The following is a 26,162-nucleotide window of genomic DNA, read 5'->3' as shown; positions in this document are numbered from 1 at the left end:
GCACGGCTGTACCCGAGCTCCCAAACCCCAATCCCGCGGATGATGTGGGGGGCAGGGAGGCACAGGGGTAGTAGCCCCGTCCGGCCGAGGCTCCCCGGTGCTCGCTGCCTCGTCAGCCGCGGAGGGGGGACACGGGCGGTAGCGGCCCCCGCCTAAGCCATGAGGCCAGCGCAGAGGGACCCCCCCGCCCTCCCGTCACCACCAGCCCCCGGGGGCCTCCCGCTCGGCGCGGCCCGGGTGTGGGAAGGCACCGGGGAGGGGCGGGCGGTGCCTGCCCGCGGGGGGGAGCGGAGCGCGGAGCCCCCTCCCCCGCCTGGCCGCTGGCTGCCGCCTCTCCCCGCCGCTCGACCGGCCCGCGCCGCCGCCACCGCCGCCTCCATCTTGAGCGGGTGTCCCCTGCTCCCCCCCCCCCGCCTCCACAGCACCGAGAGCGTCGGGGGCGCTGGAGCCCCGGGGGGGAGGGGGGGGGAGGTGAGGGTGGTGGGGGGCGAAGCGGCACCGGGGCCGGAGCGGCAGCGGCGGGAACAGCGGCGGGAGCAGCGGCGGCAACGGCAATGAGGAGGCGGCGCTGAGGAGGCGGCGGTAGCCGGAGCGGACGGAGCCGACATCTTGCGCCCTCCCCTCCCGCCGCCGGCTGGGTGAGCCCGTCCGCCCCAGGGGGGAGGGGAGGGGGAGGCGGAGAGAATTAAAAAAAAAAAAAAAAAAAAAAAAAAAGGAAAAGAAAAAAAGGAAAAGAAAAACAAAAACAAAAATTCCCCCCCAAAAGGAGGCGGCGGTGGCAACGGTGGAGAAGCCGCGGCGGCGGCGCGCTGAGCCGGCCAGGTAAAGCTCTGCGCGGGAGGCCGCGACACCCTTCAGGGGTCTCTCCTCCCTCACACACCCCCGCGCCGGGGTCGCGGGAAGGTGACCGGGCGGGCGGGAAGGAGCTGGGGGAGGCCGGTACGCCGCAGCCTGCGGGCCTTTCCCGTGTCCCCGCTCTGTCTCCGCGCGGCGAGAGCGGCCCGCGGTCCCTCGCCGAGGAGGGACAGCGGCGGCGAGCGCCCGGGGACGGGGAACAGGCAGCGCCGTGTCAGCCGGACCCCCCCATTGCCGCCATCTTGGCCCCCCCCTCTTCGCGGCGCGGCGGGGGCGCCGCCCACCTTCTCCCACGCGATTGGCCCAGGCGGGGCCGAGCGCACCCGCCTTTAGCCCCGCAGAGCCGTGCGTTGCTATTGGTGGTGGAGCTGTGATGGACGGCGGCGCCAGCCAATGGCCTTGCAGCCCTGCTGCGCTCGCGCTGCTCGCCCCCGCCCGCTCCCTCTCTCTGGGGACTGTTGCGGGTCCGCGGGGAGAGGCGCCTGTGCCTCGGCCCGGACCGGTCTTTGGTCCCGCCATGGTTAATCGCCTTTTCCTCCCCCCCCGCCCTGGGGACGGCTTCATTTTTGTCCGAGTCCTTGTTGTGCCTTGGCCCAGATCGCTGGCTGCTATTGGAGTTCCCTGCAGGGAGCCCTCGGTGCGCAGGGTAGCTCCTGAGAGGAGCTCCCGCCGGCGCCTGACAGCTGAGGGCATGTCACAGTTCCTTCAGTTGCTGCTGAGGCCGGGCACAGCTCGTGGCATATCACAGTTCCCTCGGAGTGCTGCTGCTGAGGTCAGACACTGCTCATGGCACATCCCATCTGTTGCTGAGCCCAGAGTTTACCTGAAACTTCATCCACAGCCTGTCTCACACCCTCCCCATTCCAGAGGGAGGGCCTCTCTCGAGGCCTGCTGCATTTCCCATCATCTTGACTTGGTTACAGAAGTATCAGGGCATTGATAAAGATGAAGATCTCTGCATGTGTCAGGGCAAGCAGCTCTTTGTGACATCCGTTGAGCACTGACATTTCATTGTAGGCATCAGTACAGGTGTGAGGCGCATAAATCCTTGGCAGGTGTGTGAAGGGAGCCCATATGGGCCCATGGCAAGCACAGATGTGGCAGGAACATGAAGGGACGTTGTCGAGGGCAGCAGGAGTTTCGCTGGCGTTTTGGTTGGCAAAAGGTGGAGAGGGGGCTGCAGCTGTCCCAGGTTGTTTCTTTCCTCTGGCATCCATTGCTTTTACTTTACAGATGTGTTTCTTAAATAGTTCCATGGGTATCTGTTCCTCGTTGCACAGCAGTGGGTTTTAAATCCCAGTTGCTGCATGGAACTGAGTGGCTGCTTGTGCAGGAGAGCAGTGCTGAGGAACATCTCCAGACCTTGTGTTTGGCTTGATGTCCCAAAGACGGACAGTCTCTGTAGCCACTCAGTGGCTGTAGCCACTGCCAGTAGTCATGGTGCACCAGAATCCAACAAGAGCCATGCCATTCCCATCTGCTGCTGGACACCGAAATCCAGGTGGCCTTTTTGCTGCAAGTCACTGAAGTTCTTCATTGTTGAGGGACCTAGTTTTTCGCTGGGATCACCAAGCTATCCTAAAAGAAAGGGCCAGGAAACTCCCCCAACAGCACTGCCTCGAGCTCCAGCCTTGCATCCTCTGCACATGAGAAACCTGGTGCTGTAAAGTGAATCCTTGGTTGTTCAGCATGGGAAGGCTGAAAGGAAGGACTGCAGCATGAAGGAGAGTTAGGAAGGAGACTGAGGTCTTCTGCAGTGTGAGAAAAGGACTTGGAGATGGCCAAGGCAGCATTGCATGGGTTGAAATCATGGCCTTTCCTTTGGAGGACCCACTTGTGTTCAATAATCCAGGCTATGCATATAATGGGGCCTGTACTGTGATGTTGTTCCATACATGTTGATCTGTTTGGTTTCTTCAGGAGAGCTTTTGTCTTCTTTGCAGTAAATTTAAGTGTCCTGATGATGGGCTTGGTTTTTTAGTCACCTATTTCAGCCCTTCCAGGCAGCTGTTGCCCACAGGTGTGAAAGCTGCTGCTCAGAATCAAACCACTCCTGAAGGAACTCCTGAGGTAGAGTTAAATTCATTCTCAGCAGCTTTATGGGTTGCAGCCACCATGTTTGCTCAGTTGTGCTCTCTAGGAACTCTACTCCCTGCTCCCATTGTAATCCCCAGCAGAAATGGGCGATGGGAGCTTTTTGGGATGCCTTGAGCATATTGTGGCAATAGCCAAAGGATGTCTGTTTGAACTTTCTGCTTTCCTATCAGCAACCTTTGTCCATGGCAGGACAGAATCATCATGGGCTGAAACAGCATTTAACCCCACTGATGTAGAGTATCTTTAGCATTTCAGTGTGCACAGGTGCTGTTTGCAGAGGGATTCTTTTTTATGTGTAGCTGGGAGGTGTTTTCAAGTGTGCCAAGGGAATCAAAACATTCCTAGGTTGCTGCTTAGAAGTTTCTGTTGTTGTAGACAAGGTCACAGTGCTCAGCTCAGTGTGTCTGAGTTGATTTTTTTTGCTGCTGTCAAGGTATTTTGGAGGTGTGTCTCCTAATATCCAGGTGTATGTCTCATTCCAGGCACTCAGCTCTTGCTGGCAACAATTTCCATGCCATTTTAGATGCTTCTTCATAGTGCTAAGTAATCGTGTGTGTTACAAATGGGTTGTTTTATGGCAGCTGGTTGCTGTGGTGCAAAGCCCACTTTGGGGTAATTTTTCTAGAAATACACTGATTGTTTCACTAGAGGAACCCTGCACACTTGTTTTTCCTCATTAACAGATAAAACAGGTACTTGTTTCACTGAAATTTGCTTGTCCCTCAGCATTCCAAGCAATTGGCTATTGCCTCATTTTTCCCGAACACAATATTAATGAAGTGTGTGGTCAGCTCATAATAATTACTTTATCCTCCATATATCTTTTTACCTCCAATATCTTCTTTGCTTGTACCAGCCTGAATTGTTGCAGACCTATTTGTGGGCAGGATTTTCTGTTTGTTGTTTTGTTTTTTTTTTCATTTCATGATCAAGTTGCCTTTATACCCTCCTTTTAAAATTCTTTTTTCCTGCTGATTGAAGCCATTGGAGCTCAGCTAGGATGAATGCAGTTGGGTGTCTGCAGTGTGTGGATCAAGTGACTGATTAAAGTTTTAAGGCAAAGGTACCACCAAAATTTGTGGTACCTATATTTGCAGGTAGAAATGATGATCTTTTATTTTACATCTGAAGTAAAACTGCATTTACAGTCTCCATCATTACGGGTGTGCATACTGAAACTGGCACCTGCAGCTTATTTCTGTCGATGCAGGGAAGAGCTTGGAAACCTTTCCCAGAGCCTGTTTGTTTCGTAAGACACAGGTGGTGTCGTGGCTTAATCTCATGGTTCACAGAACCAGTAATGAAAAAAAGTATTGCTCCTGGAATTTGTTCCTTCTTTCTGGAATAAGCTTGGACTTCTTGTAGGTCCTGGTCCTGTGAGATGCTGCTTGCTGTGGCACACAGTTGAGAGTTTCTGGAACTATGTCCTTCATAAAACACAAATACTGCATTGGCTGAGTACAGATTGTGGGTTTGTAGTGTTTTTTCTTGTCCGTGGGTCCCAAAGAAAGGAACTGAATATGTTGATTGCTTTAAATAAGGGTGAGGTGCTGGTTCAGGCCTCTGCATAGCAACAGATAAGCTCTGGGCTGGCTTATCTGCTCACAGAGAATTTACATTTGCTTTTCTTTGTCTCCTTTCCGACTTCTTTCAGCCTCAGCTCGTTTATTCCCATAAGTCATGTTCCCATCCTTGACTCTGCCCTTCTCTCTTGCATTACTCACTTGGCTTCCTCTCTGCTTTCTGTCTTTGCCAGCTCCTTCCTTCACCCTCTGATCACCAAGTTGCTGCCACCATGTCTGAATCCTCCCCCAGACCACCTCCCCAGGCTTCTCCTCTGCTCCCCTCTGACAGGCACCTCCTTAATGTCAGCAGCTGACTCTCAGCTAATTATCTGGGTTGCTGATTAGCAGTTTGCGAAGGCAGAGCTGGCTGGGGCTTTTTGTTAAGGCTCTGAGCAAATGCCATTGCACGGTTCCTGGTGCTGGAAGCTGCCTTGCTGTTCTCCTGCTTGTAGCCCTGCAGACTCTCCATAGGCAGCTGGCTCAGGTGGATGAATGGGAACTGTGGCTCCAGAGGGCCTAACGCCAGAGCTTGTTAGGCCATTGGGATCCATGCTGCTTGTTGCCATGTTTATTCCTCTTTGCTTCCTCGTGGAAGAGCAGAAGAGATGCACATCTGGTCTCTGCTACATTGCTCAGCTCATTCTCTGGTTCTGCTTGTGACCCTTGAGAGAAGGAAAAGCAAAGCTGGAGGATGATTTTTCATTATGGGACTTTATTGCATCTGCAGAGCCAGAATGGAAGGATTGGTGGAGGCAGCACTGAGCTGTGAAACTTAGAGAAGCTCCCTCCTAGACTGAGGGAGAACCACTAGTTTTCTCATCTGGAGCTGACAAAAAAAAAAAATTGGAAACTGCTTTCGTAAGACCTGAACAGTGCATTCCTTTTCACCTGGAAAACATCCAGGACATTCAGGGATATAAAAGAAAGTCACAGGCAAAAGAGCAGAGAAGAACTCATTGGTTTGTGTGAGCTTAATATGTGAATGGTGCCAGCAGATGTGAACAGTGTGTGACTTTCAGGGGATCTGAATGGTTTGCTGATCTGGGTACACGGCAGACTGCTTGTATATTGTGCTGTCAAATTGAGTTTTTGTCACTGGTGGTATGGTGGAATGTATATCTGAGGTGCAAAGAGAGGAAGTTGGAAGGTGCTGTGCATTGCTCTGATACACATTGCAAGAAATGGCTGATATATCAAATACCTGCCTGTATCTAAGGTGTGGAGATTCAGTGAGCCTGAAGTTTCTGGAGTCTCTGGTAGAAATTTGCTCTGTTGCAGCATTGAGTGAGTTTTTCAGTCTGTGCTGCTTCTTGCTTGTGTCCTTGTCTTACACTGTCCTCTGTTGTGTTATGTCACAGCGTCTCTGGACCACAGGGATGAGGAAGCCCCGCAGGAGGAGCCGGCAGCACTTGGAGGGGAGGCGTTCTCCCTCACCCTACAGCCTCAAGTGCTCCCCCACCCGAGAGACGCTGACCTATGCCCAGGCGCAGCGCATCGTGGAGGTGGACATTGACGGGCGGCTCCATCGCATCAGCATCTACGACCCCCTAAAGCTCATCACTGAGGACGAGCTGACAGCCCAGGACATCAATGAGTGCAACAGCAACAAGGAGAACAGTGAGCAGCCCCTCTTCACTTCCAAATCTAAGAAAACACCTTCCAAAGGCAAGAAGAAGGAGTCCTGCTCCAAACATGCACCAGGGATGTCTTTGCACTTGCCCCAACCCAAGTTCCGTGTGGTGGACTCCTTCAGCCAGCCAGATGCCCCTCCCCTCCCTGCTGCCTACTACCAGTACATTGAAAAGCCTCCCGAGGACCTCGATGTAGAAGTGGAGTATGACATGGATGAGGAGGATCTCGCATGGCTGGAGATGGTCAACGAGAAGAGAAGGGCTGATGGTTATGGGACAGTTTCTGCTGACACTTTTGAGCTGCTGGTGGATCGGTTGGAAAAAGAGTCGTACCTTGAGAGCCGGAACAACGGGGCTCAGCAGTTCCTCATCGATGAGGATGCCTTCTGCTGTGTCTGCATGGACGATGAGTGTCACAACAGCAATGTCATCCTGTTCTGTGACATTTGCAATCTGGCCGTGCACCAGGAGTGTTACGGTGTACCCTACATCCCTGAGGGGCAGTGGCTTTGCCGCTGCTGTTTACAGTCCCCTTCTCGCCCTGTGGATTGTGTTCTTTGCCCAAACAAAGGGGGAGCCTTCAAGCAGACCAGTGATGGCCGCTGGGCCCATGTGGTCTGTGCCATCTGGATCCCAGAGGTCTGCTTTGCAAACACTGTGTTCCTGGAGCCCATCGAAGGGATCAATAACATCCCTCCAGCTCGGTGGAAGCTCACATGCTGTATCTGCAAGCAGAAGGGCATGGGAGCTGCTATCCAATGCCACAAGGTGAACTGTTACACTGCCTTCCACGTCACCTGTGCACAGAGAGCTGGTCTCTTTATGAAGATTGAACCCATGAGGGAGACCAGCATCAACGGCACGACGTTCACCGTGCGTAAGACTGCCTACTGTGAGAGTCACTCCCCGCCTGGCACGGTGAGAAGAGGGTCTCCAGCTGCTGGTGGTGATGGGCAGGAGGTCACTGTGAAGGAAGAGGAAGAGGAGGAAGCCAATTCTGGTTCTCCCAAAGGGTCTGTGAAGAAGAACCAAGTGAAATTGAAGCAAAAGATCAAAAAGGAGCCTGGTGATGTGACCAAAGGGCGTTCGTCCATGCCCGTGGTGACCGTTGCACAAATTCCCTCTTACAGGTAAGTGTTGCAGGTTTAAGGAAGGAGTTGAACAGCTGGAGCTGAACAGGGTCTGTTTTAAGGGCTCAGTCCCTCTCATTGCTGACCTTGGAAACACTGAATCTTCAGTCAAGGCTTAGCAATAACTGTTTAGAGTGCTCTGTAGCATACTTCGTGGCTGGGTTTCTTCTAACTGAGTGTCACTGAGGTTTTCTGGCTTTGCTGAGCAGCCATCTCAAGCTGTTGTGTAATGCAGACTCTGTGGTGGTCCCTAATGGCAAACACCCGTATGCCATGAAGTATTTTTAAAATAGGGTAGGGGCCATCCCACTATTAAAATTTTTGAGATCTCATTTCATAGTTTCTTAATTCCTCCTTTTATTACAGAGTGTGTCAAACCTGACAGTGTTGCAAGCAGCTTTGACTTTGGCTGTATTTTTGTGGTTTTTTCCTCCCAGCTCTTCCTCATGCAGAACTAGGTAGTGCTGAATTTTTATTTGGTGCCTTAGGAAGTGTGTTGATGTGTCACTGGTATTTTAACAGATAGGCTGCTAAGGCACCATGTATAATCTAAGAATGGTAAGCAAAGGTCAAAGTAAGTGATATATTATTCTTGGACTCTGTCAAGTTAATTTCCCAGGCTCCAGCTTAGTAACATCAAACTTAAACAGCCCCTGGAAAGTTCTTGCCACAGGAAGTAGTTCTGAAATTAAGGCTTGGAGCTGAATTGATGATTTCATACTTCATGCTGTGGCAAGTGCTTGGTGGGACCCTCCAGTATGAAAAAGGGGCACATCTGTCTGCATGTGAGGAGATCCCAGATCGTCCCAGTTCATGTGGTTGTGCACACCTCAGAGTGTGCATTGACATAACACTGCAAAGCTCCTTCAGGAAACCCAAGGGTCTGCAAAACAGTTGGCTCCATGACACACTCTGCTTCCTTCAGGCTGAACAAGATCTGCAGTGGGCTCTCCCTGCAGAGGAAGAACCAGTTCATGCAGAGGCTGCACAACTACTGGCTGCTGAAGCGGCAGGCGAGGAACGGGGTGCCCCTGATCCGGCGGCTGCACTCGCATCTGCAGTCCCAGAGGAACGCCGAGCAGGTACCGGCTGCTCCCCAGCTGAGCCCACGTGGGAGGACACAGAGCTTGGCTTCCAGGAGGAGATAAGCTTAACACATGGCTGGGGAGGGGAGTGAGGGTGAAAAGATCAGGTTTAGGTCTCTTTTGGTCTCCTCTTGGCATGCTCATGCCTGAAGAACTGAGTTAGTGTATTAGTGGGATATCCATGATGCCACTAAAGTTGGTGTTGGGGAGACAGCAGGTAGGAGGGAGTTTTCCCCCTGAGTCAGGAGACCCAGGGTTGTGCAAGGGTGTGATGGGCCCTTGGTGGCCTGATTTCTTAGATGAATGATAAAAACACTTCCCTTGTGAGTGAGTAAAGAAAATGGGTTTTAACTCCAGAGTTATGGCCAAATTCCAGTTCGAGTCATTCTTCCTGGAGCTTCAATTTCTGTTCATCCCAGCACATTTAGACATAATCATCAGCTCTGGACTCTTTTGCTTCCTCTTTTGAGCTGACATCTGGAGTCACTTGATCTTGGTGCTATTAAGCAGCACAGCATTTGGCATGAGAAGTAGTTGGTGGAGTAATGAAGCAGTAGGACTCTACCCTCTTAACACAGCCTGTCAGTAGGGATTGTATACAATGTACATGTATATTTTTACTGTAGCTGGAGGAATTTATAGGCTTTTGGTTTCCAAGACTGCTTTGGGTGTTAAATAAAAAAATTATTCCCCACTCATCAGTGCAGAGCTTGGGAAAGTGCAGCGTTTCCTTGGTGTATTACGTTGGCAATTTACCGTAAGTAAGTTCTTAAAAACAAATGTCCTATTAATATAAACCATGAAGATCTTGTGAAGCAATTGTCCTCTTGGCAATCATGTGAAAGTGCATGCACTTGAAGTATATTATCCAAACCATTAAAAAATCTACAGATTTAGGAGAGGAAGGTTGATTGTGTTGTGAAGCCACTGAACTGTGTCTTGGAAGGTGTGAGCTCATCTCCCAGTGTTGGCCATTCTTGGCAAACGTCTTTCCATGGCTCTATTTCTTACAGGTTACAAAGAGGGTAAGAATAGCTCTTTCCTCCTCTACTTTTGGTTGCCTTCACTTTAGACTGTAAATGCTTTGGGATGCTGCTCCAACGCACAGAAAGATTTCCAGCCTCTGTGATAAACATGGATGTAAAAGCAGGGAGGGTGTAAATGAGCAGGCACTGAAGTGTATTCCCAGGGTGAAGCTGCAATATAATTTGGGGTAATTTCACAGATAAGGTAAAATCTAGAAAATCTGATGTTCTCTTTGTTAGACAGCTAAATGCTGGAGGAAGGAGGGGACATGGTCTGACAAGGGAATAAGAGGAAGGCTCTGAGAGCAATTCCCGGAGGATTCCTAGAAAAAGAAGGAAGCACAGGAAGCCTGTTGTGTTTTTTAACTTGCCCCACTTTTATCTTGCAGAAGGAACAGGATGAGAAGACGAGTGCAGTGAAGGAAGAGCTGAAGTACTGGCAAAAGCTCCGGCACGACTTGGAGCGGGCTCGGCTGCTCATCGAGCTCATCCGGAAGAGGGAAAAGCTCAAACGGGAGCAGGTAGGAAACTCTGGCTTTGGAGTTCCTGCACTCAGTTTCAGTCCCATGCAAGCTCTCTGTGCTGCAGGAGGCACAGGAGGAGCATTACAGTTTTTCTTGAGCCTTTTCCTCTTTTCATCGGTTCTCACTGTTGGGTGTGCAGAGCCACCTCTCCCTGTGCCAGTCACAGGTTTGCACTGTGCAGCCTCTGCCCTCAGAACCAGGGCTGGGCTCCAGAGTGCTGGGAAAATGTATTTCCATCATTAATACTGGATTGGATTCCTGACCTACAGAAACCCTTCTATGTCTGGGCATGGACCAAGTGTTTTGCAGAGTAGAAGTTAGGTCTCCTTTCATGATTATTTCAGGAGTTTGGTAACACCTGCTCCAGTGAGAGGTCTAAATCACAATTCAGTTCTTAATTTATAAAGCTAAAAATTCCTGTAGTTTGTCCTCTAAGGACATTTTTAGAAGAAAAAGTTTTAAGATGGAGACCATTTAGTAAATTTTCCAATTTCTTCTTTGACCTATGTGCACATCTCCAAAGTTTCACTGGTTGCTTCCAATGCTTGCCAGCCTTGCCTGTCTTTGCTGTCCTTACCTCGTTGGTTGCTGCACCCACAGCTGTGCTCTCCGTCTGGAGTATCCTCCAGGGCAGCTCCAGCAAAGGCTCACTGGGCACACAGGGAGTCCATACACATCCTCAGGCCTTGCCTGGATGCTTCCAGCCTCTCTTCAGGGAGAGGGAAAGCAGCATCCTCTGTGATCACAGCTCCACTGAGAGCCATTTTTTCATGACCAGAAACTACCCACAGCTTTTTTTGAGTCCTCTTGATGGTTCATTGACTGCATTGTCCTTGATTTACATCAGTAGCTCAGCCCTCATTGCTGCGTGAACATATTTTAGGTAGGAGGATGGAAAAAAAAATCATTCTTGGGCTTTGTTTGCTTTTGATATCTTGCTATAACCTTATCACAGCTGGCTAAATCCATAAAAGCTTATGGAAACTATGGTGTGCTTTATAAAAGGATAAAATACCACAGAAAACTGTATCTAGTTGGGCTCTATCCCAGCACAGCTTTCAGGTGAGTGGAGAAGGATTCTCCAGAATCATGCATCTCTGTTTGGCTTTTTTCCTGTTCTGGGGAAAAAGTGTGGTCTTTTTATCTGTCTGTATTCGTTCTCTCACTGATGCTGTCTTGTTGCTGAGCACATCAAATACAGTTTGCTTTGTGTAAACAGACTTGCTTACTTTTATTATTGAAGTGTTGATTTAATGACATAACAAGTGATTATAGGATCAAAGAAATGAAGATGTTAAAGGATGAATAAATACTTTTATCCTGTTCCAGTCTTCTTTGAATAGATTTTCAGTGTAAGAGATTTTCTGTGCTACAACTTGTTTGCTTAAAAACAAACACTATTGGAGACTTCCTAAAGGGTAGAAGAAACTGTATTAGGAATTTGCAGACATCTAACCACTGTTGTTTGGTTTCTGCCTTGAAGTCTGAGAGCTTATGTCTTAAACTTTGTTTTTGCTCTCTAGTTTAATTATGGATGTTGTTGTTCATGTAAATGCCTGCATACTTTTAATTTTTATATAATGTTGATAATTGGCATGATAACAATATCTTGAGGCAGGGAGTTCTCCAGGATAATTTACCAGGCGTGAAAAGCCTGTTTTCATTTTTAATTGTAGTATCCTTTAATTTCCTGGGGTTTCCTCTTGTTTTGACTTTGTGAGATTGAATAAACAGGAGTTCCCCATGTGAAAGGATTGGACTGTGCAGTTAGACTGGGCAATGTACATCCTGCACCTGGAGAGTGCAAGGTGTTTGCTGGAAGTTCTACAGCAATGCTGGCCTGAGGTTTCCACCACTGAGTAAAGCTGGGGGGATCATTCAGAAGAATCTGGAGGAAGACACCACTCCCAGATCCTGTCCTCATGGTTGTGTTCCCATTCCCAGGTCAAGGTCCAGCAGGCTGCCATGGAGCTGCAGCTGACCCCTTTCAATGTCCTGCTACGCACAACCCTGGACCTGCTGCAGGAGAAGGATGCTGCCCAGATCTTCACAGAGCCTGTTAACCTGAACGAGGCAAGTCTCTTTCCTAGAGGTGTTTAATGGGTTGTAGATGAGATACTGCTGGGCAGAAGCACAAACCACCTTGTCCCAGGCTGCTGGTGGACTTAAGAATATCTCAAAAAGGAGTCATGATGTGTGTATCCTTCCAGGCCAAAAAAAGGGTATTTTTTCTGGAAGTTTTAGCACATCTTGGACGAGTAATGTTTTGCAGAGCCAGGGTGTGTCTGCCTTGCCTGGGTGACACAGAAATGAACATCTGTTGCTGCCCCTTGCCAGTGGAAAGGGCATTAAGAGTTCTTGTGCTGGGTGCGCTCTGGTTGGCTAGTAAATGGTTTTTGTAATTGTACAGGTTTTATATGTTTAGGTTCCAGATTACCTGGAATTCATTTCCAACCCAATGGATTTTTCCACCATGAGGCGGAAGCTGGAGTCCCACCTGTACCGAACCTTGGATGAGTTTGAGGAAGACTTTAACCTTATAGTTGCCAACTGCATGAGGTATAATGCTAAAGACACGATTTTCCACCGAGCAGCTGTCCGGCTCCGGGACCTCGGGGGAGCGATTTTGCGTCACGCGCGGCGCCAGGCCGAAAGCATCGGCTTTGACACTGGCGTGGGGATTCACCTGCCTGAGTCGCCCAAACCCCACGACTTTTACCGCTTTTCTTGGGAGGATGGTGAGTAATGATTAATGGTTTTTTCTCTCAGGCAGATCATAGCTTTAGTTCTGAGCACGTCACTCAGCCTGCATGGAAATCCTAGCCATTCTGCATAAGAGAATTTTCCTATCCATCTGTTTACCTAGGCACATTTCTAACTCCTTTAGAACCTCAAAGAGCGGGATTTCAGGTGAGCTGGGCACTCAGAGCTAGGTGCAGCTTAGCTCCAGCTCTCCTAGTGCATGTCTGTGTTGGCACAGCCTTGTAAACTGCCCGTGCTCTTTGATTTGTGGCAGGAATGTCGTACGAACTTGCTATTTTAAAGAGCAGTGCAAAGATGGGTCTGGGATGTTTTGCTCTGGGGAAAGCTCATACATTTCATTGTAAACTGGCAAGATGTACAGCAGCTGGGTTAGGAGGAGCACTGAGGGCTGAAAGAGGGTGACGAGGGGTCACCTAAGCCATCCTTTTAGCTGAGACTTCCCATTCCCAACATGACCCCATCCATTCCCACAGCCTTCTTGAGATGCAGCTCCAAAGCATTGGTTGAATAACTTGGCTGAACCTAGTACAGCCATCAAACACACAGAGCTTGCAGTGTGCCATCTGGTTCCTAAATGTTGAAGCCCTCTTGGGTGCAGATGGACAGTCATTATGAAATTTGTGTTGGTGTTCAGCTGTCTGTCTTGCTCCTGCAGATGCCAGCCCTCCAGCAGAGCCAGAAGAATGGCAAACATGTTATGTTTCAGCCACTTCTGTTTGTGGTCTGATTTTGTCATTTAATCTGACAATGAGATAGGTTTCCAACAAGAGCCTTGGCCACAAGCTGTTCTGTGTGCAGCACAGACATGTCCTTTTACTGTTGCTCCTGGGGCAGTAACAGGAACTGAAGGACAGTGCAAGTTAAATCAGCTGCTTTTTATCCAAAGGAAGGAGCTCCAAGCTCCAAGATTATTGACTGCTAAATCCCCAGGCTAAAGCGATTGATTCATGGATAGCATCAAAGGGAATGAGGCCTGGCACTGGCCCCAGCTGCTTCTCCAGGAAGCCTTACTCCTTTCCTTCACTGTTCCATCTCTTCTGCTGCAGTGGATAACATCCTGGTCCCGGAGAACCGGGCTCACCTGTCCCTGGAGGCGCAGCTGAAGGAGCTGCTGGAGAAGCTGGACACGGTGAGCACCATGCGGTCCAGCGGTGCCCGGACGCGGCGCATCCGGCTCCTGCGGCGCGAGATCAACTCCATCCGCCACAAACTGGCCCAGCAGCAGAGCAAGGCCCTGCCCAACGGGGACACTGTGCCACGGGAGGGGCTGGAGACAACGTCCAGGGAAGGGGATGAGGAAGGGGAGAAAGGTGAGCAGCAGGATTTTGATTCCAGGTCTCTAGTGCTCGTCAGCAGTCAAAACCTGCTGTTTCTCCTGTGACCTTAGTGAAGGCTGGGAATGGCTGTTGGTAGTTTTGGGAATAACTCCTTTTAAAATGTTCAAGAAGATTCTTTATTCCTTTAGCAGATGGTGCCAAGCTCCCGTACCCTCCAACCCTGGAGCCCACAGGACCCGCACCCACCCTCTCAGAGCTGGACTCTCTGCAGGATCCTCCAACACTCAAACCCATCAGTGAAAGCAAGTCCCTGAACCAGCTGCAGAAGAGGATGGTGTCGGACAGGGAGCTCTTTGACAAGAAGGCTCTGCAGCAGGAGAGCCAGGCTTTCCAGCGCCTGCTGTCCAACAACGGCCTCAACGGCCTGGCCCTGCCCCCTGCGGACAGCCCTGCCAGCCCCGCCCTCAGCAGCGTGGGCCGGAGGACATCTGTCCTTTTTAAAAAAGCTAAGAACGGTGTGAAGCTGCAGCGGGGTCTGGAGTGCTCCCTGGAGAACGGGGAGGAGCACAGGCAGGGCGGGCAGCGCTCACCCTCCTGCCCTGACGGGGAGCGACAGGCGCGGAAACGGCCCCAGAGCAGGAGCTGCAGTGACAGCAACGGAGAGAAATCACCCAGGCAGGCAGGACAGAGAGGTGAGGAAAGGGCTGGCTGTGACAGTGCCATGGGGTTGGGTCCTAGGTTGTACTCGATGATCTCAGAGGTATTTTCTAATTGATTCTGTAATTTCTTGGGATTTCTTTTCCTTCTGGAAACTCTGGAGGGGGAAATCCTGGGGCTTTGTAAAAACTTCTGTGTCCAAACTGACACGCCTGGAAGTGACTTTATGCTTAGGGGAGAACACAGTCCTCATAACCAGATGTGCCTGGTGAAAGCTGCATCTCTTCACGTGTTCATAAATAGGGCAGACATGTCCATAATGAGTTGCACTTCTCTGCTGACTGTGCATGTTGGTTTTGGTATCTTAGCTCAACTCTAGTCACCTCCATTTTAGACATTTAAAGTTACCAACATGAAGCCCAGGGCAGTCACCAGTAATTTTCCTCTTTGCCAGGCTGCTGTAAGAGGGAGTTTCCCATTTTTTGTAGAGCAAGCCAGTGTGCCCAGCTGCTTAGGAAGCTGTTGAGTGGCCTGGCTGGAGACTCTGGGCTGAGGTGTTGGCATTCCTGCCCTTGTGGAAGGGTTTGTGGTATCTTGGTCACTCTTAGGAGAGTTTCCTGTTGCAGAAATGATGCATTTGGTTGGAAGTGTTCACAGTGTAGAGTAACTGAAACATTAATTTGAAATCACTTCTGGAATTTAAATAAAATTAGTGGGAATACCAAGCAGGTTTCTTTTCAAATTAGATCTGCAAATGAGAATAAGCAGCTGAGACAAAATTTGGAAAGACAAAAGAGGAAAGGAATGTCTGAGTGACAGTACTGAACTTTCATTTTAGTTCTTTGTGAACAGTCATTGTGGGACAGTTCCCATCTGGAAGGTTTGACTTAGCCTACACCTCAAATATTATCTTACAGTTATTTGGCTATCATAAGGTTGCAAGCATATTGAGAGTGAGAGGACAGCAATGGAATGTGGGGATTGGCTTGTCAGGACAGGTTAAAGGAAACACAAATGGCTTCTCCAAAGAGTGGAGGGACTTGCCATCATCATGTCCTGGTAATGAAAGCAGAAAGTTGTCATCCACACTGGATAGAGGTCAGAATGAGAGGCTGAAATTAAAAAAAGAAAAGGGAAAATGAAGGCAGAGTGCTGGAAAATCACTGCTAATAGGCAGTGACATTTCTCCTCTGCTGAAACAGTACAGCTGGCTTTTTTCTGAGTTGCACCATTGCCTTTGGGATTCAGCTCCAGTTCCTTCCACAATTTCAAACACAAGTGGTTTGTCCTGACTGGAGGGAGTGTCTGGTGTGATGAGTCTGTGTTACTGCTGAAGCAGGTCAGTGTGATGGGGATTTTCACAAGGTGTTTCCCAGAAATGTGCTCTTTGTGACAATCCCATATTTACAGCTAGAAAAAAAAACAACAGAGGCTTTGCCATGAATTTGCCCTTTGTGTGGCTGTTGGACCTATGAGCCCATGGGAGTGTGGGTGTGCTGGGTCCATGGACTGGGGGAAGGCCATGGTGACCTGGCTTCTTGTGCTTGCTCAGGGCTTGGGGATGCTCTCAGGGGTCATTCCTTGTCATTCCCGTTTGTCTCCTCGGCAGGAGTGACCAATGGCTTTGCAAAACATGGAGAGAGTGGCTCTGACTCCGAGTGCAGCTCTGCCCTGGGCAGTGGGCTGGTGTTTGAAGCTTGCAGGTAAGTGCCCCAGGCAAAACTGGAACACCTGCTGGGTTTGGATTAATCTCTGGTTCTGTTCTTTGACTTCTTAGTTTCAAACCCAGCCCAGACTGTTACTTACTTGTGTGTTGACTATAAAAGATGAAAAGCTGCTGAGTTTTCATCCTGTCCTCTTCAGCTGCAGGTCCCAAAACCAGTGCTTGATTTTTCAAGCAAGTGGGTGTGTGTTACACTTCTCTTTCTCGGTGCATGCACATCCTCTCTGCTGAAGCATGCCTTACAGTTCTTGAGACATAAAACTGGAAAAAACTTGAATTCAGTTTTTCAGTTCAGCACTGCAAGTAAAGCTCAACTTTTACCACCTACTAAATAGCTGCTTTCTTCCTCTCAGAAGTTTAAGAGCAGAAATGGGCAGTTCAAACATGACTGAACAGACTTAAAGCAAGCACCTGACATCCTCTAATGTCTCGTGGATAACTTGTACAATTACTCTATTCAGGAACGGCTCTTTTTACTACTTTTTCTCAAGTCTTTCTTTTCCAGCACCAAAATCACTCACAATAGGTTGCTTATTACAAAACTGTGAAAGAAAAAAAAATTACAATATGTGAAAAAATATGATTGCTCGAGGTGGAGGTGGTCCATTTTCTGAAATGTTTGTAGTAATGGGGTGAAAGGATGTTCAGGATATGGGCTGACAAAGTCCAGTGTCATACTGGAGTTGTACTGGAAGGCTGCTGTGTCATCTCTCAAGTCTATACACAACTGGTGTAGCTCATGCAAGCTCCAGGCATCATTGCATCAGCTCTCAGGTGTGAAGTCTTCACTGGGTTTCTCCTCATGTTTACAGCTTGGTTTCTGTGAGGCCTTTTCATGGCTCATGGGAAAGCTGGGATAATGCCCAGTGTGCTTTCACCAGAAGAGATCACATTTTGCACAAGTATTCAGTGTTCTTTTCATGTCAGTGATGCACCAGTGCAGTAACTTTCCGGCATTTTAAACAGATTTGGGGAATCCATTGTCTTTGTTGTCAAGGATAATCTGTTTTCTCCTAATGCCCTGCTTTTCCATATCTTCCTGACAGTGGTTTGATGCCTCCCAAGCGGAGTCGAGGGAAGCCGGCTCTTTCTCGGATGCCCTTCTTGGAGGGTGTGAATGGAGACTCTGATTTCAGTGGCTCAGGTGAGAATTGCTGCCCAGCACCCCCTGCTCTGGGCCCACCTGAACAAGGGGGAGCACATCTCAGAGCACACCGGGAACCATTTCTGCACAAACTACCCAGGTTGGACCTGCCTGGGCATTATTACCTGCTTTGTTACAGATTTAGGTTATTGCATGTAACGTTTTTCCTGCTTCCACCTTTCGGGCACAGGCCTGTGCCCTGTGTTCTCCTTGGAAGGGTGCTTTCTGTAGGGCTCGTATGTGTAGCGTGCCTGTCACTGTTTCCTCCTGTTTTGGTACTAGTACTCTTTAATGATGCTGTAACATAAACAGGAAATCATAATTTTAAGAGGGGTCTCTCTGGAGATGACTTCATAGCTGTTCCCTCTTGAATTGCTTGCAGGATCTTTGTAACAAAATTGTCTTTGTCAGGCTGTGTTGTACATCTGTAGAATTGTCACATTCCTGTAATCAAGGCACTGCATCATCTGCTCACACGACCAGACTGTTGTGTTTCATGGAGTGTGTCAGTGATAGAGTTATTGCAGGTTTATGCTGAGATCAGAATTCAGCTTTGAGGCCCTGGTACTCCTGTGCCTTTCTGTGCAGCTCCATGTGCTGGCTCTTGTCGTGGCTCTCTGAGAACCTTATCCTGGACCTTGAGTGCTCAGCAGTCTGCTTTGAGATAAGCTCACAGAGTGAGGCTGGTGCCATGAGAACTGGAATCAGTGGGACTGTTCTGGAGTTTGGAATATGATTTCATTAATGAAAGAATACATCTGGAGTGCAGTAGTGGAGGAGCACATCAGATCTGTCCTGACAGGGTGCTCAGCTGGGTTGTACTCAGCATTTTCTGGATTCAGTTTTCAATGCCAATATTTGACCATTTTCCCTAGAGCAAGCACTACGTGCTGTAAAATTTTCATCAATGAAGATTACTCCTTTTCCAGGACCAGGAGCTGGCCCATTTCATATCTGTGACCAAATCCATCTCTTGTATGGCCATTTGATTTCACTGACTCAATTAACATTCCTGTATTGAAGAGTTCATGTGAAGCCACATGCATACACAGACACATGATTTAGGAGACTGTGGCTTTATCTTAATGCTGAACTTGACTGTACTGATAGAGCATAAAGCAGGCTGGGCATTCCCTGTGGCCAGGCTGGAGCTTGGTACATGCTGAATTTTATCATAAACACCCAGTGCACATAGATACAAACAGTAAGTGATTTTCCACTTTGTCCTGTTGAGTGTGCTTTCAGTACTACAGTAGTTCATCTGTTTTAGTTGATTGCTACTGAGACAGTGAGACCTGGGTTAGATGACAGTGTGGTTCCTTGTGTTTTCATAACCCTCTTGCTGGTAACAGCTCCTAAGCTCTGTCTCCTGCTGTCCCTTAGGCAGGCCTCTCCTGATGTCCTTTGAGAGCCAGGCTGAGCTGGAGCCCCTGGAGCTCGTGTGGGCCAAGTGCCGTGGTTATCCCTCCTACCCTGCCTTGGTAAGTGCCCTGTGGCTCTCCCACAACCTGACCTTGCAGCTCAGGTAGCCCAGAACACAGTGCTGTTGTGCAGTGTAACCAGAAAGAAAAAAAAACTTCCCAAAATAATGTAATATGTGCTTTTTTTCCCCTTTCCCTTTTGCAGGATTTTTGTGAATTTTCCCTGTGCTCATTGTTTCAGAGCTTTGCAGAGGATTTATAAAACATTGCTCTCTCATTGTCAGGGCTAGGAGCTCTTTTGACTCCCCTCTCCTCTGAGGAAAGTCATCAGTACTGTGGGGATGAGAACACCTAAATTTTATAAATGCAGGCACCAGGCTCCACTGCCTGCACGATTTCCTGTTCAGTGAGCACAGCTCCATCTGTAGGTGCCCAGCTGGCCCTGTCATGTCTACATCCTCTTGCAACAGCCATATGTTTGATTTAAATCTGAGCATATACGCATGTGTCAGTCCCTTGAATGTTATTTCTTCCTGTTTATCTGTCTTTGGATATTTATCTATTAATGCCATCAAAAAGGGTGGATTCTGCTGGAAGTGTGACCCTCAGCCGTGCTCTTACTCCAAGTGGGAACCCGGACTAGGGAACGTCCATGGATCTGCTGGCCATCTTGGCCAGCCAAAGCAGTTTTAGTTCTTCACGTGGCTACAGCCTGAGTTAAACTGTGCCTTAGAATGGATTTAACCCCTGAGATTGCCTCCAAAAAAGGTTTTTTTTCAGGCAGCCTGTTGTGGTGGTAAAGGGTTTTAATAAATTCCTACAGATGGCCAATGTCAAAGCCAATCTACTTTTTCAAGCCCTTAGGAAGGGAAGAAGAACAGACTGAGTACTGCAGCCACCCTCTGCTGTTTTCTTTTCCTCCTGTGCTGACATAGCACAAATGTGGATATGGACATTTCTGCTTCATATGGGGAGAATTGATGCATCTGTTGTGACTTATCTTCAAAATTACTGTAGTCTCTGTTCCCCTGGCTTGATACAGCCAGCACTGCTTGTCAACTCTCAAAATCTTTGGCCTGATTCTGATCTAATTCAGTGTAAATCTGAGCAATGCCACTGATGTCAACTGAGTTGCTCCAGAATGGAGCTGTTGTGAAATTGCGTTTTGCCTGTGGAGTACAGCAGGAACATTACATTTATTGCATAAGTTTGGAGTGAGGGAGGGAAATCCTTTCCTGAACACACTGAGTTTGTACTGAGTTACACATTAGTGTAAATGCATTTACAGCCCCACAGAACCACACAGTTGCATCCCTTTTTCAGGATGGGGTGCCTGGCTTTTGGACTGGCTGGCTTCCCTTCCACAGGGAAAGCCTCAGGCTGACATTTTTTCAGAGGGAGACACTGAAAACAAGCAATTTTGCTTACCCACCCAAAGCAGACTTAATTTGCCTGGCTTGGATACACTGAAAGAACAGAAAAAAGAATGCATTCTGTTCATTGCTTGGAAGGGTTTTGTGCTAAATGTCCTCTCCCTGTGTCCCCAGATTATCGACCCCAAGATGCCGCGCGAGGGTTTGCTCCACAATGGAGTCCCCATCCCTGTGCCACCCATGGATGTGCTGAAGCTGGGGGAGCAGAGGCAGACAGAGGCAGGAGAAAAGCTCTTCCTTGTCCTTTTCTTTGACAACAAAAGAACTTGGTGAGTGTGTGCGAGAAGATTTAACATAATCTTTGGGATGTGGGAGCAAACAGGGATTATGATGGTGTTACGTGTAAATTGGGGAATTTAAACACGCGGCAGTCGAGGAGTCTAAATAAAGAAGACAGCCTGCTTTTCCTGGCCCAAGAGCACAACATCTGACAGCTCCACTTCCACAGTGAACAGCCCAGCATCCTTCACCCAGAGCTCACATCACCACAAAAATACTGAGGCACATGAAGAGCCAGTTTGCAGCAAATTACAGAGAGCATTTGACTTCAGAACACCAGCAGCCTGTTCCAATGCTGCACAAAAGTTTTGCCAAAAATTTCCAGGCTAACACTTTCAGAATGCTGGGTTTATTTCATTATTTAGACTCTGCTGATTTTTCAGAGGTGCTGAGTACCAGCAGTTTAAAAATCAAGATCTTTAAGATGGAAAAGGTAGGTGTAAGCACATAGGTTCAAAGCAGGAAAAATATCTCAAGGCCTTTTGTTGCTGTGCTTCAGACAGGATGAATCTGCTGATTTTAGCATTAGTTACTGACCATGCTCATATGGTAACAGTCAACCAGCCAGATATAACAAGCCATAAACCAGTGAAGGGCCTTAAAATTACCAATAAGTCTTTGAAATCTGTGTGTGAAATGATGGGAAATTTGTGAAATTGGAGATTTATGCTGGAAGAGGTGACAGCTGCCTGCTGAGCCCACTGGATTATTGAACCAGCAAATACCACATGGGAACATGAACCAAGTAACCAGTGACACAGGAGTGTGCAGCTGGGGTCACAGAAACACAGTTTATGTGGATGCTAGACTGTTGGGATGCTGTGGGAACAGAAGAGAGGTGGGCTTCCCTTTTCTTCTGCCACCTCTATAAAATAACATTATCAGGAGTTTAAAAAGAAGCCTTGTGCTGTTTGAAGAGCCCTTCTCCTTAGTCTTCAGGGGAGGGTTTGTGCTGGCATTCTGGGAAGAGCAGGGAAGCTCCAAGAGATCAGGGAAAGGCTGGAGGAAGGGGGTGAACATTGCGTGGAGAGTGATGCCAGGGCTGGAGGGAAGATAGAGCAGAACCAAACACACAGTGGGGTAAAGCAGGGGGAGGAGGGTTCCCCTTTCATGTGGGGGCTGCTGCAGTGTTTATGGGTTCTGAAGAGATGGGAACAAGGTGCAACAAAGAAGAAGTATTTGCCATGTGCTTGGGAAGTTGGGAAGGGGATCACATTTACATCACTTGATGAGGGTGTCTGTGTCCTCTGGGTAAAAAAGGTGTCAGGAGACAAAACTCCTGAGGCTTTTTATTAGCACGCTGACTGCATTGTTCCCCTGTTCCTGATTACAGGAACCACTTGATAAAGAGCATGTTCTGCAAAGAGAGACTAATGATTTGTAGCAGAAAATCAATGGCACTGCCATGCTTCCTGTTGCTGTAGTCATTGGTTTTCAAAAACTTAAATCCAAGGTTGTAATTGAAGCTATCTTCCCAATAGAAGTAAACATTTCCTTGGCTTTGCCCTGCTCTTGTTGAATAGAGCTCTGCTGCATGTTTACACTCTTAAGAGGCCACTCAGAGCCTTGTTTGCAGTTTGTGGGAAGCTGAAGTGCCTCAGGAAAGTACTAAAATCCCCTCTTGGAGTCAGATCCAATTTTGATTGACTTCAGTGATGCTGTGGAAGGGTGACAAAGACTGAAATTGTTGCGTTTGTGCTGAAGATCAGCTGAGCTGCCCTGGATTGCCCATAGTGGCTGTGTGGGAGGTGCATTGAGCTGTGCCAGCAGTGGCTGAGGTGGAGCTCCAAGGGGCTGGATGTCCTTAGGAGAGGTGGGTGATACATTTCTCAGTGTCCAGTTAACCTGGACAAATGACCACGCAATAAAAGCTTGCTACAGACAAGGCATTTGCAATTTAAGTCATTCCTTGGGGTCATGCTGGGCTTGGGGTGTGTCATCCTGGTTCTAGGTGCTAACTCAGATAGTTGTACCCACCTAAACTAATGCTCACGGCTTCTTGGAACAAGACAGAGCTTTCTTGGGGATAAAAACTCACTTTCCACCATGGACATCCCTGTATTTGCTGCTCTGTGGAACAGGAATTTCCAGCTTTCCCCTGAGCTCCAAGGAGCATTGAAAGCCTTGAGTAAGGACTCCAAGGAGAGAGAAGACTGTGCTCAGAAGGTATTTTGGCTGCAGCTGGTTCTTCTATGCCAAATGCAGAGATTTAAATATTTGTACCATTGTTGTGGGGCGTTAATGATAAATAAATACATTACATGAGGGTAACTGCTCCTGGGGAGGAGGTGACAGCTCTTTGCACTCCTCTCTGCTGTAGGCAGTGGCTGCCACGGGACAAAGTCTTTCCCCTGGGCGTGGATGACACCGTGGACAAGCTGAAGATGATGGAGGGGCGCAAAACCAGCATCCGCAAGTCGGTGCAGGTGGCCTACGACCGAGCCATGATCCACCTGAGCCGAGTGCAGGGGGACAACCCCTTCATCCCGGCCACCTACCTGTGAGGGGCTGCTGGGGCCAGGCCTCCCGTTCCTCCACACCTCAAGCTCACTGCACTGCCAGAGTGCAGCACCTCCAGCAGCTGTCAGCACTCCTTGGAGTACCCTGAAATGTGCCAAAAAAACCCCCTCGTCCAGCTTCTTTCTGAATGTGTCTTGCTGAAGAGCTGGCAGGAGATGAAATGTAGTCTACAGGGAGTAAGGTAGGTGGGAAAGCTGACAGGTGACAGGAGCCAAGGTGAGTTGCTGCAGTGAGCAGAGCACACGGCACTTGGATGTTTGGACCTCATGCACCGTCCCCTGCCCCTGCCTCTCCTGTACTGCCAGGGTTTTGAGTCGTCAGCCAGTCCCAGGTAATTCCTGGGAACCTGGCACCCCCAGGACTCTTTACAGATATCCCAGCTGGACTTTCTTGTGCCAAATTTACCCTAACCATCATTGGCCTTTTCATTTTTCTTTAAATGACATTGTCCTATCACATAAAAACCCCACAGAATCGTAGCTGGGAGCTGTGATTGTGATTTCCCTGCCTGCATTACATTGTGTTTTCATGTTTAGATTTCTCTCACTGCATTTAGAAAAGCTTGAGATTTTGGTAACCTTCCCCCCCCCGCACAGTTACATGCACAGATACACAGAGCTTTAAAGATGAAAGTCAAATTACCTGATGTGTGTCTATATGTATGTCTAGAAATTTATTTTGTTGTTTCATGTTTGAGTTCTGATTTCTGTGACTCTGCTTGTTGCAGTAACATTTCATATCATAACTTAGCACAGTATCTAAGGAAAGAAAACTTCCTTTTTTAAGAAGTAATTTTGGAGGTGTCTAATGAGCTGGAGCAGCTCTGCAGGCACTGAGGTTGATCAGGGTTGGAGGGAGATGCATCTTTTGTGTTGGTTTATGCACATTTGGTGTAAGGCTCCTCTTCCTTTTTCCCCCCCTTTTTCTGTCTCTCTGTTTTCCTCTGATGCATTTTGGACTGAAACCAAGCACTGACCAGAGCACACAACCCTTCTGCTGTTCACCTTCTCCCACACGTGCACATCCTTCCCTGGTGTGTGGGTCTCCAGTGTTGTCATCCAAGTAAACCCAGACAATCCCTGTTGGTTTGGGTTTGCATTGCAAAAAACGGGGACAAACTGATGTTTGGAAACTTGGTGACTAAATCTTTTCTATTAGCCAAGGACTTAATGATTTCTCTGATCTCTTCTGTTGCATATCCCTTTTTGCTTTCCCATTTTAAAGAGCCAAAGGTGCAAAGCAAGATTGTAGATTGAATATCATCATTTTGTTTTTTAACTCAGTATTTTTTTATTATTTTTAACTTTTTCATACTGAAGAGAATGTGGAGTCAAAATAATAATAATAACTAATGATAATGAATAGTAGGGAGTAATCACTGCCATTTCTACTTGCTCTACTTTTTTAAAATACCACTTCTTATACATTGGGGCATGGAACTGCATTTGAAGGAATTTTAAGATTCCTGTAACATATAGAGATGGGGCATAGGAGTTTGTAAAAATATTAATAGTGATAATAATGCCCATGGAGTGTGGCTAGGGAAGGATGTTGTGTATATAGCTGTAAAATGTTCTAAATTATTTAGACCTATTGTCACCATTCTTGAAGTCCTCAGTTGTGTTGCTGGGTCTTTTATATGCACACAGTGTAATTTATTTAAAGGAACATACACTTTTCCAGGTGGTAGCTCAGCTGTGGACTAGTGACCTGTGTATATGTTTTAAGGTCTTGGGAGTTGGTCTTTTATTTTTTTTTCCTCTGTTTTGTTTGGTTTTTAAATGATTTTAGAATTTGGATTGGCTGATACCCTGTTGTTGCTACAGAACCTAAATGTTACTGTGAGTCTGCTGTAAAGCACAGATTGCTCTATTTATTGTAGAAAGTGAGTTTATTTGCTTTCTAGAATTGTTTATATCAGATGGTATAAGAGAAGTAATAAGAAAATCTATGCTTGTAAAGAAAAAAAAAAAGCTAATTTTACCTACTATAATCTGACTGTCTGAGACTATATTTTCTCTCTGAGAAATAAATGTTCTAATGTATGAAAAAAAAAAAACCAAAACAACAAAACAGCACCCTCAGACAGAGTTCTTCCTTGCTAATGTTGTCCTGAAATCCAGAACTTACCGTGATGGCTTTTAATCATCCCAGTGGTCCCAGGTGCAGGTGGGAAGAGCAATGACAGGGAAGTGACACAGGGAGGGGTTTCTTGTCCTGCCTCCACTGTGTCCCAGGGGTGAGGCTGTTCCCTGTGCCGTGGGTGACACAACTGGGTGCTGCATGGAGAGGTCCCACCTTGTGCTGGTTTTGTTTGTTGGGTTTTTTTGTTTGTTTAGAGGTTTTTTTAATTATTTCCTTTTTTAATTGATGTTAAACTAAGGACCACGAGGTCTGTCTCTCAGAAAAACAGCAAAAGTCCAAATGCCTGAGAAAAACAACTCCACCTTAGGAAAGAGATTTCTTGAGATAACTGTTTGGAGTTTTATTGGCAACAAGGTTCTGCCTGTCACATGCTTGGCCCCTGCCTCACTGCCTGCTGTGTTCTCCCCACTGCCAACAGAAAGGGAAAGGGGAAGAGACTGGGAGCCTCCAGCCCCTGCCAGGAAAGCCCTGGTGGCCCAGCAGGAGTGTTGGGAGAAACCCAGGGTGGCCCAGATTCCCTCATACCCTCCCAAATCTAGCCCTTGGCCCACAACAGGTGTTCTGCCCACGGAAGGAAAGGGCCCATGAAAACACCCACAGCTGGTTTGAGTTAACAGCACCCAAGGCAGGGCCAGCCAGGGCCTGGCCACAGGGATGCTGTGGGGGACAGCTCCAGAGAGCTGCACTGCCTGCTGGGGACAGCCACTCCTGGATCCAGGATTGTTCCTCCCCGGAGTGCTGCCGGCAGCCCCGGCACAGCCCCGCCCTGCAGGGCCCGGGGAGGCACCTGCCAGCACTGCAGACCCTGTCTCCAACAACAGGCTCTCCCCTGCTTCCACTGGGAGCTCCCGTCTCCACTGCCGGAACCCTTCCTGCAAGGGATGCCTT

General features: G+C 48.2%; 1 protein-coding gene across 6 annotated transcripts; it reads left to right on the top strand.

Annotated features, from left to right (window-relative positions):
• The first annotated feature begins 501 nt into the window (after nucleotides 1–501).
• Nucleotides 502–25,122, top strand: BRPF3 (bromodomain and PHD finger containing 3). Of its 6 annotated transcripts, XM_082296196.1 has the most exons (14): nucleotides 522–638; nucleotides 767–822; nucleotides 5,876–7,278; nucleotides 8,204–8,360; nucleotides 9,778–9,909; nucleotides 11,857–11,985; nucleotides 12,338–12,650; nucleotides 13,722–13,985; nucleotides 14,141–14,644; nucleotides 16,219–16,312; nucleotides 17,379–17,476; nucleotides 18,860–18,957; nucleotides 20,445–20,599; nucleotides 22,930–25,122. In XM_082296196.1, the coding sequence occupies exons 3-14, from the start codon at nucleotides 5,894–5,896 to the stop codon at nucleotides 23,111–23,113; spliced, it is 3,513 nt and encodes a 1,170-aa protein (XP_082152322.1). In that variant the 5' UTR covers nucleotides 522–638; nucleotides 767–822; nucleotides 5,876–5,893; the 3' UTR covers nucleotides 23,114–25,122. The 6 variants fall into 6 exon arrangements, 5 of the variants coding, with proteins under 5 accessions (XP_082152323.1, XP_082152322.1, XP_082152324.1 ...); XM_082296197.1 differs by lacking the exon at nucleotides 767–822 and having other exon boundaries at nucleotides 502–638; XM_082296198.1 differs by having other exon boundaries at nucleotides 533–822; nucleotides 14,144–14,644.
• The last annotated feature ends 1,040 nt before the right edge of the window (nucleotides 25,123–26,162 follow it).

Source organism: Coloeus monedula, assembly GCF_965178545.1.
Source record: "Coloeus monedula genome assembly, chromosome: 23".
In the NCBI taxonomy this organism is placed as follows: Eukaryota; Metazoa; Chordata; class Aves; order Passeriformes; family Corvidae; genus Coloeus; species Coloeus monedula.
This window is presented reverse-complemented; position numbering and strand designations above follow the sequence as displayed.

Bases quoted from the DNA above. Each gene is read 5' to 3' on its own strand.
- BRPF3 (XM_082296194.1), top strand. From the start codon at position 5,867: ATGTCACAGCGTCTCTGGACCACAGGGATGAGGAAGCCCCGCAGGAGG. The intron at 18,958-20,444 runs GTAAGTGCCCTG...CTGTGTCCCCAG, and splicing joins ATCCCTCCTACCCTGCCTTG to ATTATCGACCCCAAGATGCC. The intron at 20,600-22,929 runs GTGAGTGTGTGC...TCTCTGCTGTAG, and splicing joins TTTGACAACAAAAGAACTTG to GCAGTGGCTGCCACGGGACA.